The sequence below is a fragment of the Macaca mulatta genome, chromosome 3 (assembly GCF_049350105.2).
Source record: "Macaca mulatta isolate MMU2019108-1 chromosome 3, T2T-MMU8v2.0, whole genome shotgun sequence".
Classification (NCBI taxonomy): Eukaryota; Metazoa; Chordata; class Mammalia; order Primates; family Cercopithecidae; genus Macaca; species Macaca mulatta.
The window spans coordinates 161,638,008-161,653,748 of NC_133408.1; the positions used below are offsets into that span (position 1 = coordinate 161,638,008).

A 15,741-nucleotide genomic window follows, 5' to 3' on the forward strand; every position below is an offset into this window, starting at 1 on the left:
GAAGGAAGGAAGGAAGGAAGGAAGGAAGGAAGGGGGAAAAAAGAGAGAGAGAAGAAAAAAAGAAAAGAAAAGAAAGAACTGATGAACTATTGCCTCCAGAAGAGTCAAGGAGTTCAGATCAAGCTTGGAAGAATTAGAATTTAGCAAGAGAAAAAAATCACAACATCTGGAATTAGAAGGAATGTTCTCTTTACAAATAGAGGGGAAAGATTTGTTCCAGGTGCCTAAAGTTAACTGGATGACAGGAATAGAGAGAAAAATACTTTGGCTAAGTATAAAGGTGAATGGTTTTTAATATGGTCAAAAATATAATGGATCATCTAGGGTGATTGTGAATTATTTTTGCTTGGAGATAGGCAAAAAAACAAAAACAAAAAAACAAAACAGCAAAATGACCATTTATCAGAAATGTTTGTAAATCTGAAATAGAGCAACTCATTCCAGTGACCCCATCCAGTGCTGATTCTTTAATTTGTAGATCTTGTTTTATACATTTGCTTTCTAATCTAAAATATCCTGGACATTTTTCAAAGCCCTAGTGAGCAGGCAGATATTGATGTTTAAATTAAGCTTGTAGAAAGACTTTAAGTCTCATGTTTGTCTCTGATATAATAGGCAAAAGGGTGTTTTTTAAAATCTTTAAATGGCAAATAAATGAAATTAGCGATAAACCTGTATTTGGTCACATGGCTCTTTGTAATTTCATACAAATTTGAAGACACATTCCCTTGCAAGTTATTTCAATAATGAAGTTAAGATCATGGGTGTTTGGAGAGAAGAAAAATATGATTCTTCCATCATGATCTAGAATAAAGGTAGTGGTGGGGTAAAGAGAAGGGAGCAAGTTGTGCCCGTATTGAAATATCATCACTGCTCAGGACCAGCATAATGTAGAAGAGGAATCACCTCTCCTATTCTAAAATATACAATTCTATCAGTACAACAAATACTCATCTTAACACAAAAAATGATGAATAATATAGCACACTGCTGACTTACATAATCTCCTCAAATAAAAGCTCCCACTATAGAATCAGATTAATTCTCGTTGGTTAATACTTTTGAATCTTTGGAAACAATCACTAATGCTGGTCCCTATGTACTGGTGTATACTCCATATTAGATACTCATTTTATAAAAATTACTCTGGTATTGAGCATGGACTTTATAAAACATAAGAAGACTAATGGCAATACATTCAGTAGGAAGGCGAGTGCAAAGCTTTACCCAAGAGGAACAGAGCCAGAAACAAGATGAATGGGAGCTGGAAGAAAGGGAGTTGTACCTGAGAATAACATCTTCAAGATTAACAGCAACTTTTCTAAGGAAGCAACATGACTCTAGTAAGGCTTATCCTTAAATAACCCAAGATGATTCCTAATAATAATTAATTCCTCTTCTAAGTGATTATAAATTGAGTTTTCAATAAACATTCTAGAATCAACAAAAGCTTCTCTGATAAGATCAAGAAGTCACCGAAGAACAACAGCCTGAGGAGTGGTTGGTGAAGAAGGTTAAATGAATCCAATTACTTTGCCAAGAAGGCCTTTTAAGTTTATAGCTATAGATACAGACGGATGGATAGATAGATAGATAGATAGATAGATAGATAGATAGATAGATAGATAGATAGAGAGATAGATAGAGAGATAGATATAGGTATAGACATATAGAATGAAGAAAGAATAGAGTAGAGAGAATAATAAAGGTAAAATATTAATTGGAGAGTATGGATAAAGGGTATACAAAATTTCTTTGTACTATTTCTACAACTTTTCAGTAAGTCTGAAATTATTTCAAAATGAAAAGTTAAAAAAATCAAAACCAAAATACAAAACCTGATTTTAAAATGGGCAAAAAGCCTGAACAGACACCTCACTTAAGAAGACATACAGATGGCAAATAAGCATATGTAAAGATGCTTAAGATCATAATTTGTTAGCAAATTGCAAATCAAAACAATGATGAGATACTACTACTATATGCCTATTGAAAGAATCAAAATCCAGCAACTGGATTTTGACAACACCAACTGCTAATGAAGATGAGGAGCGACAGAAAGCTTCGTTCCTTGCTGGTGGGAATGCAAAACGGTGCAGCCACTTAAGACAAAATTGGCAGTTTCTTATAATACTAAACATACTCTTATCATATGATACAGCAATCAAGCTCCTTGGTATTTCCCTAATGAGCTGAAAATTTATGCTTACACAAAAACCTGAATACAGATGTTTATAACAGTTTTATTCGTAGTAGTCAAAATTAGAAGCAACCAACATGTCCTTCAGAAGGGGAACAGACAAATAAACTGTACTACATCCAGACAATGGAATATTATTCAACATTAAAAAGAAATGCACCATCAAGCCATAAAAAGACACGGAGGAACCATAAATGCTTATTAAGAAAGAAGCCGATTTTGGCCGGGCGCGATGGCTCACGCCTGTAATCCCAGCACTTTGTAAGGCCGAGGCAGGCGGATCACAAAGTCAGGAGATCGAGACCATCCTGGCTAACACGGTGAAACCCCGTCTCTACTAAAAATTACAAAAAAATTAGCCGTGCGTGGTGGTGGACGCCTGTAGTCTCAGCTACTCCGGAGGCTGAGGCAGGAGAATGGCATGAACCCGGGAGGCGGAGCTTGCAGTGAGCCAAGACTGAGCCACTGCATTCCAGCCTGGGTGATAGAGCGAGACTCCGTCTCAACAAAACAAACAAACAAACAAAAGCCGATTTTAAAGGGCTGTATATTGTGTGATTCTGCCTATATAACATTCTGGAAAAGGCAAAACTATGAAGATGGTAAGAAGATCAGTGGTTGTCAGGTAGGAGGGCGGGATGAATCGGCAAAACACAGAGGATTTTTAGGACACTAAATTATTCTGTGTAATATAATAGTGGATACATGTCATTACTTTTGTTAAAACTCATAGACTGCACAAAACCAAGGTTGAATCCTAATGTGAACTATACATTTGGGGTAACAATGATGTGTCCATATAGCTTCATCGATGGCAGCAGATGTACTACTTTGATGTGGAATATTGATGATGAGGGGAGGCCATGCATGTTATGCTTTCTTGGGGCAGGAGGTAACAGCAACTGTCTGTACTTTCCACTCAATTTTGCTGTGAACCAAAAACTGCTCTAAAAAATAAGTCTATTGGAAAGTCTATTGAAATTTTAAGAAATACAAAAATGAGCTTGTAATTATCAAAACTGTATTTTACTTCAAACGTTTGGTTAAATATAGAGCCTCAAAAAGACCTTAATATCCTTAATTTTAAGAAATACAAAAATGAGCTTATCCATACAACAAATGAAAATTTTCAACTCAAGATAGCGTTTTAACAAATCATGTGTTTGGGAGGGCTTCTACAGGCTGAATATTTGTCCTTCCTCCAAAATTCGTATGTCGAAACCTAATGCCCATTGCAGTGGTACTTGGAGGTGGGCCCTTTGGGAGATAATTAGGTCATGAGGGTGGGGCCCTCATGAATAGGATTAATGTCTCATAAAAGGGGCTCCAGAGAACTGCTTTGCACCTTGAACATGTGAGATCCTTGCAAGAAGACGGCCATCTATGATCCAGGAATTGGGCTTTCATCAGATACTAAATCTAACAATTCCTTATCTTGGACTTCTCAGCCTCCAGAACAGTGAGAAATAGATTCCTAATTATAAGCCACTCAGACTAGTATTTTGTTTTAGCTGCCTGAATGAACTTAGAATAGACCCAAGATCTTTGCCCTGATGACATGTTTTCTTTTTAAGGGAGAAAAAAACTGAAATCTAAGTATTATTTATCCAGAAGTAATTATCAGAGTTTATGGTTATCTTTTATAGCTACTATTTCATTGAAAATATACAAAATACAGAATAATATTATTCTACTGATACAATGAGAAAGAATTATCTCGAATCTTATACTGTACCAAATACTCCTGAAATGGAAAAAATGATTCCTACCTTTTGGTGTTTTTTAATATAATGTTCTCACTGAATTATTGAATATAACAGGTTTAACTTACTTTACGGTCAATCCTGACAAGATAGTAAAAGGCTAAGAATGTAACATGCTGTGGTTTTCCTCTCAAACATAATTATGCCTCCTTCAGATGGACCCAGGATGCCACATCACTCTTAGCTCTGGAGCTATCAGTGAGGACCCTCCTATTTGTTTTATGCCTGATGCTGGAAAAATGCAATAACAAGCCATTTGGGCCACTAGGAACAAAGATGCAAAGCTCAGGCAGGTAGGAACGAACTGCTTTTTCAGCAGAAAGTTCTAGAAGGACAAATCCAAATAAAAGATTTGTCTGTGCTGCAGGAAGTAAAATTAGTCTTCAATGTTTTCAGAAATTTCGCATTACAAGAATACTAAATAGATGTCATTGTGTCAATCAGATGAGAACAAAATTTGTAAGGTATAAAACACAAGATAAATCTAGCCTCATAGTCTAAAATACATTGTTCCATGTAAAATGAGATCTACTGCTGACAAACACCTTATAATTACCAAAACTATATTTTACTTCAAAAGAAATAACTATGACTTTCTCGGTCTATAAACATTTGATTCAATTCAGTGACTTCTGTTCATATTTAACTTCTGTTCAAATATATTTTTCAATGACAATGGATAAAAATGAGCAAAAATGTATGTGAGCCTAATATAAACTATTTATTGTTATAAGAAAAACAGATGTTTCACTTCCCATTTAATTTCATAGTTTATTCAGTGACTATATAATATTCTGTAGTCACCCAGGCTGGAAGTAGTTATAACACTTCCATGTTATAACACAGTGAAGCACTTCCATCAAATTTAAAAGTCAAACAGATTCTGCAGAGTAAATATCTCCTTTTCCCCATTTCCATCTACCTATATTTATATTAGGGACCCTTTGGAAATAATTCATGGAGTAAGGAAACTTATGGAAAACTATGGACATTTTATAATCACAAGTGACCAACCCTGATACTAGAAAATTCTCAGACAAAACAAAATGGATTGCCAGATTTTGCAAACAAAAATACAGAGCGCCTAGTTAAATTTGGGTTGCAGATAAACATTAATTTTTTTTTTTTTTTTTTTTTTTTTTTTGAGACGGAGTCTCGCTCTGTCACCCAGGCTGGAGTGCAGTGGCTGGATCTCAGCTCACTGCAAGCTCCGCCTCCCGGGTTCATGCCATTTTCCTGCCTCAGCCTCCCGAGTAGCTGGGACTACAGGCGCCTGCCACCTCGCCCGGCTAAGTTTTTGTATTTTTAGTAGAGACGGGGTTTCACTGTGTTACCCAGGATGGTCTCGATCTCCTGACCTCGTGATCCGCCCGTCTCGGCCTCCCTAAGTGCTGGGATTACAGGCTTGAGCCACCGCGCCCGGCCTAATTTTTTAAAATATAAGAATGTCTCAAATATTGCATGAGAGTGCATAAACATTACTTATTGTATATCTGAAATTCAAATTTAACTGGGCATCTTCTCTTTTATCAGGCAATGCTATGCAGAGACATTTTAGTAGTGATGAATTTCTCTCCTATTACAAAGTGAGTCCCTTTATGGTAGAGACGAAATAATTCATTATGTATCAGTGTGTGATACATAATGAACACACACAACAGAATTGTATTAAATGAAAAACTGAATGTAAAGGACAAATTTTAAAGGCCTCAAATTTGTTCTCTCTTAGAAAACTCTTGAGTTTTGAAATTTTTGTCAGATCTTCCACTATGCAACCATTATCTACCTCCAGAAATATTCCTTTTCCTTGTAGGTTCAACTAGTATAATCTCTTCTCATCTCTTTGTTTGAACTGTTCATATTAAATAGTGTATTATATTTATTGAGAGTGATAAGACTCCCAGATTTGGCTTATACATGAATATGGATTTAAAAAATGCTCTAGGATGGTATGTAGGTGAGGATAAAATGGATCTAGTTCACCAAGCTAATGTTTTAGATATAGGTTCTGTTTGTCTCTGTCTCTGCCTCTTTCTGTTCTGTCTCTCTTTTTCTACATACATTCTCTCTGAATACATGTATACATAAATTTATATCTATGTATACTCTGAATGAAGGTGTGTGGTCTTGCAAGTTTATAACTTCAACTCACAATGGCTAATGCATATTAATCAAGTACCACCTCTCAGAAATGACTATGACCTCAGTAACACTGTAAACTGTGAGATACAGTACATTTTTTATGTTCCTGCTCTGCTGATGCCTTCTCTTCTCCCACGCCTTGGCTGTTACAGTGACCTATATTCCAAGGACCTCAACCTCCTACTCCATCATCCCTCCCCGGGAACATCAGAACCATATTCACTGGTCCTCCAGTCAGTTTCCCGCAGCTGTCATTCAGTCTCACAGAATTGGCCTCTATCCTGAATCCCACACAAACCTCAATAGCAACATGACTACTCCCTCAAGGTGGCTTTTGTGCCTTCCCAGGGAATGACAGTAATATTAACTATGAGAACCAAATGAGCAGAAACCACATATTCCCCTTCCCTTTTTACTAGGGAAACTTATTTCAACAGTGCTGTTGTTTGGTGATCTAATTCAAAAGATTGACAAGTGATGTGATTTTTTGGTCCAGTAAGAGAAAAGTCAGGGTTATGGTGGTTGTTGTTGGATTATTCTTGCAGGATAGTGGGGTATCCTTGATAACTGGAACCTACTGGAACACCATAATTCCCCTGAGCAAACCAAGCTTCCCCTAAATAGTGGAAGTTCTTAGGAGTTTCTTTTGTGGTTCCTCCTGTGTTGTATTTCACATACAAGCTGCTCCGCTGGGAAATCAATGTTTGTCACAGTCTGGCCCCACTCAATCTGCTCAAATGTAATTCACACTGTTTTTTTTTTTTTTTTTTTTGACAGCATATGACATCTGCTTCTTTCCTTCCTGTCCTCACTGCCTTTGACATGATTTTTTTCCTGCTAGTCCTTCTTGTTTAACTATACATCTCTAGGAAACCTTTCCTGCTTACTCCTAATATTAAATAAACACTTTCTCTGAACTCTCTGTGCACAGTGAGTTTATACACCTGCACACTTCCTGTAATGCTAGCAAAAAAAAAAAAAAAATGGCCCCCAAATTTTCTTCCTATATGAAAACGCTTATGAGCAGCCATCAATCCCCATCATAATTCTTCTAAAAGTTGTAGCATTTCTATTTCTGTTCATGGGAAGAATAAAATCAAGGATCAGCTTCTTAATGTTGATACGTGTTTCTGAATAAACACTAAATGGTTTCAAAAATCTGTTATTGCATGACTATAATCTATTCCTGAATCAACAGCAAACTGCCATTAGCTCTGCACATTTAGCCAAGTGTTCACAGGCTGGGATATTAGCAAGAACTCGTAGTAACACTTGAAATACATTCAGAACCCAATTTTACGTGCAGTAAGTTTTCTTTAAAAATTTTAAATCTAGAATACTATTTTTGAGACAGGAACAGGACACAAAAGTACACACTGTACAGATACCTACATCAAACTGTTACTAAGAATACGTGGGATAATTCCACAATTTGGCTTTCCGTGCTTTAGATGGGACTCCTAAAAGGCTCTAAAGTGGGTCTTATATAGGAAAAACATGTACTAATAGTTAAAGGATATCACATAAATGAAAATCTCATGAATTTTCAGTGTAGAGACTACCACCAATTACCTTCTCTTTGTTTCCTTTAGGCTTCAAATTAATTCAACGAACATTCAGGGAACACCTATTGATTTTTTTTTTTAAGGCCATTGTGCTAGGATCTGGGGTTATAGTAATAAAGGCAAACTCCCTGCCATCAAGGCGCTCACAGTCTAGTTCTGAACACCACTGAAGAAACGAGCACACGAGAGTGACATTTCCAGCTCTAAGGCAGCAGAAGGTATGTATTATATATATTTTTTGCGTACCCTTCAATCAAGTAATAAAAAATCTTCCCGTGTGTGAGGAGGCACTTGTGTGGTTCGGTTTGGCAGGACCACCGCCCGTGTTGAAAGTTCCCCAAACAGCTGTGCCCAGCAGGGCAGTTTCGTTGGGGTTTAGGGAAAGGATAGGGTCAGACTGGTCACAATCAGGGCTGCAGATTTTTTGGAGTCAACTCTCCCAAAGGCAATGGGGTCTACTACTTTATTAGGAAAATGGAAAGAAAAAAAGGGAGGGAAACAACGTACCCAGGCACCTCCACCACATTCTGATTGGACCCACTTAAGCATCTGCAGAGAACAATAAAATGAAAAACACTTCTAGAGGTGAAACTCAAAGGTCAACCTCTGGCTGTGCGGGACAATGGGGGTTCGGCCTTCCCTTCCCTTCCCTTCCAAAGTGATGAAGGAGTTCCAATGTTCTACGAACACTGGAAACCCCAGCGGATCCCTCTAACTCCAGGGCAGCGAAACCACTGGCAGCGGACAGGGGGAAGATTGTCCGGGTGTGAATTGCTACCCTGGGATCCCGGGCCAGAGCTGCAGCCGCGTCCCCCCGCCCTCCGCGCGACCCCGGGTCCGCGGCACGCTCCCAGCAGCGCGATCCTGCGCCCCCGCCCCCGCCAGGAGCCGCGGCGCGCACAGCCCGGCTGGAGCGCGCACCCGGCACTCAGGCTTCGCTGCGCTCGGAGCGCTCAGACCGCGGCCGCAGCAGCCGGCGAAGGAGGCGAAGTCCCGCACGCCGGCTGACATGCGCCTAGGCTAGCGGCCCCGGGCCCCACCACCGCGCGGCTTTCTCCAGATTATTCCTCTCGCCGTCTCTCGCTGTCTCTCGCTGTCTCTCTCTCTCACACACACACACCACATTCAAAACACACACACACACGCAACACACACACGCACGCACGATCTCACTTCGATCTATATACTGGAGGATTTGAAAAAAAAAAAAAAAGAAAGAACATTTCCTTCGCGCCCCCTCCCTCTCTACTCTGAGAAGCAGAAGAGCCGCACGGCGAGGGGCCGCAGACCGTCTGGAAATGCGAATCCTAAAGCGCTTCCTCGCTTGCATTCAGCTCCTCTGTGTTTGCCGCCTGGGTGAGTGAGAAGAGCTCGGTGGGGTTTCAGCTCTGGGATCGGTGGGATGCAGGTGGGGGTATTTCAGCGTGTCCGCGACTTGCCGCCGCCGCCATCTAGCCAGGGGGAAAAAGGGACCGCCACTGGGCTCCCACGGAGCGGGCGGCCGCGCGGTGCAGGCAGCTGCGTGGGATTTGCGCGCCCCCTCCCCGCCCCTCGCCCTCGCCCCTTCCATCCGCCCGCCGGCATTCGTGCCCCGGACCCCAGGAGACAGAGCTGGGGCTACTCAGATCCTTGCCGCCACCGTTCTTCTCTCCTCTTTTGCAAAGTGTAGAAATAGCCTTTTAGATATACATACGAAGATAAATAAATGACCAGAAATACAACTGTGGTGCGGGGCTGCGTACTGTACTGTCTTTTTTGCTGTTCATTTTTATGCTACAGGTACGATGGGCTTAAATGAAAAGTACACGTGTCTGATGTGAATTGCAGACACACACACACATCTGAAAGGTAGTAACAGGAACAAGCACCAACCTGAGTTTTCAGGGTTTTTTATTACTTTCAATTTAGTCATATTCAAGTCTGGGCAATTACTTAAAAAAAAAAAAAGAAAAAGTTCAATCAAAATCTCTAGGTTTTGCCAGTGCTGACAAAGTCAGAGGAGAGCTGCAGGTTAATACACTTATTCATAGATTTCATTTTTCATCCACACCATCCAGGTTACATTTAAAACCGAAATTGCATTCTCAAATAGTCAGTTTAAGCATTTCCTTTACCTGCGATGCAGACTCAAGTTTTCCAGTGATTTTCGAGAAGTGCAAGATTGGACTTTTGCATTTTATTAAATAAATGCTTTTTTTCCTTCATGATTTTCCATCGCGATGGAATATAATTGGTTTACGCATTAACCTGAAAGTTACAAAGTGTTGTGCTTCGCTTTGCACGTACACATATTTAATTCTTTTCAGAGGCTCCCAATTTTTAAATTTTAGATGGTTCGTAATAGAGTAGATATTAAGTGTACATTTTCATCCAATAGATGGTGCTGCTCTTGGCACAGTAACCTTTACAGACAGAAATCATTTTTAAGTTCTAATAAATGAGAATTACATTGCAAATATGGTGATAATGCCCATAGACCCCCCCACACGGACAGAATTTAAATTTCAAAGGCTTTATGAAAGTGCTCAGTGGTGGTGTGATGCACAGTTGACACATGAAACATGCAGAGGAATCTCTGGTCCCCGATGATTCTAAAACCTTATAGTGAGTTCTGGAGAGGGGAAGACATTTTTAAAAAGTACTGTGGTCATCAAACACACACCTGTTGAATTCACATTTCTGTTATAGATCTATTTTAACAATGAAGCCAGGTCCTCTTAGTACTTAAATTATTTAAGTAAATATCACAGTAGCAAGGAAATAAACCAGAGAGTATTGCTTTGTATGTCTTCAAAACCACATGCCCAGAGCATGTTGTGGATCCTTTTGGAAAAATAAAATAAAATTCACACATTATACAAGTCATCTTTTTAAAATGGTCCAGTAGTTTTTAGTATATTTGTGAAGTTGTGCAGCCATCACCACTATCTAATTACAGAATGTTTTCATAACCCCAAAAAGAAACCCCATGTTCATTAGCAGCCATTCCCCATTCTCCATGACCCCAGCTCTTAGCAACTACTAATCTACTTTCTGTCTCTTTTTTTTTTTTTTTTGAGACGGAGTCTCGCTCTGTCGCCCAGGCTGGAGTGTAGTGGCCGGATCTCAGCTCACTGCAAGCTCCGCCTCCCGGGTTCGGGCCATTCTCCTGTCTCAGCCTCCTGAGTAGCTGGGACTACAGGCGCCCGCCACCTCGCCCGGCTAGTTTTTTGTATTTTTTAGTAGAGACGGGGTTTCACCGTGTTAGCCAGGATGGTCTCGATCTCCTGACCTAGTGATCCACCCGTCTCGGCCTCCCAAAGTGCTGGGATTACAGGCTTGAGCCACCGCGCCCGGCCTACTTTCTGTCTCTATAAATTTGCCTATCATGGACATTTTGTATAAATAGAATTATGCAACTTGTGGCCTTTTCTGTCTATCTTTGTTCACTTGGCATAATGTTTTCAGTTTCATCGATGTTATAGCATGTATCAGTACTTCATTCCTTTTTGTGGCTAATATTCCATTATGTCAATATACTAAATAAACCCCATTTGCAAAGGTTTTTCTCTGTAAAGCATTATTTGTAGCCTGTTTTTGGTTGTATAGTTTTCAGTTTCTTGGTATTTTCTTTACGTCTTTGGTGATGTAAAATTTAAGTGTAAAGAATTTAACTTTTAAAGACTATCACAAGCTTATGTAATGCTACTGAATGTAAGCTTGCATTGGAACTCAAAATGACTTTTGTTGAGACTGGAAGGTGATTACTTTTGTATTCCTCACCATTTTAACAAAGTTGGCCTTTTATGTAGTTGCCAACAGGCTGACCTGGAGACATTGGCAACGTCAAGTAACATAAATATCTTGATCTTGGAGCAGTATGTTTTGAAAAAGTGAGGCAGATTATCTTCAAATGAAAAGGCTCCATTTCAATAATTTTTCACTCAGCATCTACTTCAGTGTTTGTGGATGCGTTTACCCCTCATCTTCAGTGTTCTTGGAGCCAATGAGGTATTACACATGTAATAAATGCTCAGTAAGGGTCTGTCAACTGACTGAGGCTTGCTGTACAGGAGGACAGCTCAATACAATTTGAACATTAGGCTGCCATTCTTAACATTTATCCAGGAACAAGTTATAGAGTTCACTAAGATATTGATTATTAGCAATTAAGAAGGTCTTAGTGATCAGATCAGATCATTTTGTATCTAAAATGTCCTGATGTTTTGAACTGGGCCTAATAGACCAACTGCTTCTTTCAAATAACTTTCTAGACAAAAAACTTATCAGAATATATGAATCAAAACAAATTTTTGTTGACCCACTGAACAGGTATATCTTATCGGAAAAACCACAGTGGCTTTCCTGTAAGGAGGCTTAACTATGAGTCATAGAGGAGAGGTAGATATTTTAAGAGCTTTTAAGAAATAATTTCTTCCAATTAATGAGAGAATTCAGGATCTTTGAATTCAGTGAATTATAGTGCTGCAAGGTACACTAAGTTCAAATGTTTAAATATTACTATTAAATATGTAATGAATCAGATTCTGAACTTTTTAGTCATGTCTTACTGCTTTAAGAGCCATATTAACAACAAATTATACCCAACTCCGCCACCGCAAGAATTAACTTCTTAATTTATGCTGGTTTTAGAGTCCGTGAAATTCGGTATGTTGTGACTCTCAGTTTGGTGTGTTTATCCTCTGAAAACAAATTGTAAACACATATAAAAAATATTCATGCCTTTTGCCCAAATAATAACTAGTCTCTATTCAGAAAATTAATTCCTTTTGATTGCAGAGTTGGAATTTTCTTTATTTCATTTCTCTCCTTTTTACATATACTGTGGTTGCTTCCAGTCAGGGGTGTTTGCCAGGAGAAATCATTTCATTGATGAATTCATTTCTACTCTCATGTCTGCACTAGAGAATTAAGATCTTGCTTAAAATTTTATGTTGTGGGAATTTTGCTTCTGGCAAAAATTCAGGTTTTTCTGGAAGCATGAGCTGCGTTTTCTCATTACCTTTAACTCCGAAAAGATTTGAGTACTGTCTAATATGAGAGACTTTGCTTGACCACCCATTTGCTGACCGTTAGACTGTTGCATGGAAATGGAACCCCCTCAGTCAGGACCAGAAGATCTCAAAGGAAGGCATAATTAAGAAAACGAGCCTGTGTTTCATTTTCAGTTACCATCTACTCAAGTGTCTACTAGGTGCAGTTTCAGCACTGTGCATTTTATGTACATTTTCTCATTTCATTCTCCTCAAAACCCTTTGATATTGGTGTTTTCATCTTACACCTTTTACAAATGAGGGAACCCAGCACAGAGAACTCAGGTAACTTGCCTAACATCACACATCCTGATTCAGCCTGTGTATTCCTTCCCACTCCAGAGCCTGAGGCATTTCCTCTTTTCATTCCCAGGATCAGTTTGCTGTTTGGCATTCACTAGCTTGCTTACATGTGATGTGATGGTACATTTTACAGTGCCATTTGCTTTCCTGAGGATCCCTTTCGTGATTTTGCCCATGTACTCTTGTAGTACTTTTTTGTCCTTTTTTGAAAATTACGGCATAATTTACATTTTTACCATCTTGAAAGTTTTCACACATGCATATGGCTCCAGATACAGAATCATTCCAGCCATGCTACTTTAACTACTCATTCTCTAGATGTTCACTAATTGCCTGACATCTGCAAGGCACCATGCTAGGCACTAATAATCCAGCCATGCATCAACATACAGAGAGACTTAAAAACTCATGATGCTCACAGCTCAGCTAATCTGATTCAATCCCACAATGAAAACTTTCTTTAAATCTTGTTTTAAATATACTTTTTCTATTCACAACTAGTTGAAAATAAGTCTTTTCCAAATATCTCTTAATGTGTTGAATATGGTAACTCTCAGATATTTTAAAATGCTTCCTGCTCCATTGAGAATTCCAGTGGTAAAAGTCAGAGCCAGTTTAAACAAGAGAGAGATATATGTGTGTATACATACATATATATAAATGTATATATATGCATATACATAAAAGTGTATATATATGTTTATGTGTTTTTGTGTGTGTGTGTGTATATATATATTTAACTGTGTTTCAACTTTTACTGTCTTATTGAGATTCATTCCTAGAAGGAACTTCAGGTTACAAAAGGAAACCAATTTTTCTCTGTGTTTGCAATTTGTCAGAGACATGTATAGCATAATGTATAGAAATTAAAAGAAAGAAAAAGTATCATATAGCACAATCTTAAAACACTTACATTTTAGAAATGTCCTGTTTAATACCATAGCCACTAGGCAGATGTAGCTATGTAATTTAAAATTTATTAGAATAAAACAATTCCGTTCCCTAATCACACTATCCACATTTCAAGTGCTCAGTAGTCTGTGTGGCTCGTGGCCACCACATGGGACAGTGCAGACATGGAACATCTCCATCTGGACAGTGTTGTTTTGGAGCAACAACAAAAAAACGCTGGTAAAATAATGATTGATAGAACTCATGAGGAGTCATCAACTCAACTAGAAAAATTTCTAAAGTCATTAAAATTGTTTGAAGTGTTCATGCATGTGAGTTATTTATGGTTTGTATTGTGTTAGCCTGCAAACATCCAGAAACGTGATAGGGCCTTTGGTAGAGCAGCAATAGGTGAAAAGAGTTCAGTGGCCATTTTGTGGCCTTTATGGACTGAGGTTGAACAGAAGAGATTAACTGCTGGTTCGGGAGTGAGTGCTCTGCTCCCATAGCACATTTTCTAAAATTTGTTCTGGTATCCACTGTATTGTTTTTCAATTTATCTGTCTCCTCAACTCGACTACATTATTTGGGGGTAAAGAATCCATTCTTACATTTGTCGTTCATTCATTGTTAAATTCATTCATTGAAGAATTCAATGAAAACTTCAACAACATTGCATTCTTGAACTTAGCACTTACAGTAGGTGCCAATAAATCTTTAATGTATAAGGTTATAGAAAGATTGTACCATGAAGCTTCTTAGAAAAAAAAATAGTTGTTTGTTGTTGAGACTGGCCAATTTTCACTGGTCTTTCCCTCTTTTGATTATGATCTCAGTCTGGGAGTAAGGCCAGTATTCACCTTGACCTGTCCATCTTTAATGTCACTTTTGGTATGCAAACTTCACTTTCATTGATTCTCCCAGAAATACACATAAGCATATAAGCATCCTCTATGAGGCTGGAGCTGTCATGAATGTGATTAGTGCCTGTAGAAGCATCACATAGATCCAAACACTATCTGTACATGGAAAATAAAGCTCCTGTGATTGATACTGAATGTGTACTTACAGAAGCAGTCTTGAGTGAGCTTTTAATTCTAGATGAGTTGGCACCAATGAGTTTTGGATACATCCCAGGCGACCAGAACATCAAGTCAGCTAGTGTGCCACTTTATATGTGTCTAAGTGCATACTCCTGTGCTGCTCTGGTGTTGGGGAGGAGAGGGCAATGGGGGACGCTCGGTGGTCAGTAATGAGAAATAAAGTATCTTGAGCCCATCAACACTGTATTTTCAGTCAGCCAAAAGCTATCATATTGGTTTAAGTCTCCTCTAGTCAAGAAGACCATAAGAGATAGTGGCACAAAACAGTTTTGAAAACCAGGCAAATGATGGGCAGTGCAGTTTCATCATGGGGCTGTATGTGCTTTTGGAGTTTGTCAATAGTTTTATCATTAATCCTAGAGGTGATGTGCTGCACAAGTTTAACTCTGCACATAGCAAATACTTGAACTGAGTTGAATTCAAATGGAATGGGGCATGGGATCAGTTAAAAATCTTCATAGGAGTCAAAAGCAGAAAAAAAGGAGATGATCTTTTGTTAGGATATTTGCTTTATTTTCTTCTAACCTCCCTTCCTCCCTTCCTTTTTTTCTTTCCTTCCTTCCTTCTATTTTTCCTCCCTTCCTCTTTCCTCTTTTCTTCCCTCTCTTCCTGCTTTTATCCTTCATTCATTTATCCCTCCTTTTCTTTTTCTTTTTTTGTTGCTATTTCCTCTTCAGCTTCACTTTCTTTTGGCATGAGTTTAAGATAATTAAATAAACTTAAGTTTGCTCAGCACTTGAT

The 15,741-nt window shown here is 38.7% G+C and overlaps 1 protein-coding gene across 4 annotated transcripts in view; it reads left to right on the top strand.

Annotated features, from left to right (window-relative positions):
• Positions 1-8,625: 8,625 nt before the first annotated feature.
• Positions 8,626-15,741, top strand: part of PTPRZ1 (protein tyrosine phosphatase receptor type Z1) — a 192,512-nt gene continuing 185,396 nt past the window's right edge. For 2 of the 4 annotated variants that reach the window (XM_015134780.3, XM_015134781.3), the window contains exon 1: positions 8,626-9,026. In XM_015134780.3, coding sequence (XP_014990266.3) covers positions 8,969-9,026 — 58 coding nt within the window. In that variant the 5' untranslated portion in view covers positions 8,626-8,968. 4 annotated transcript variants of the gene reach the window in all.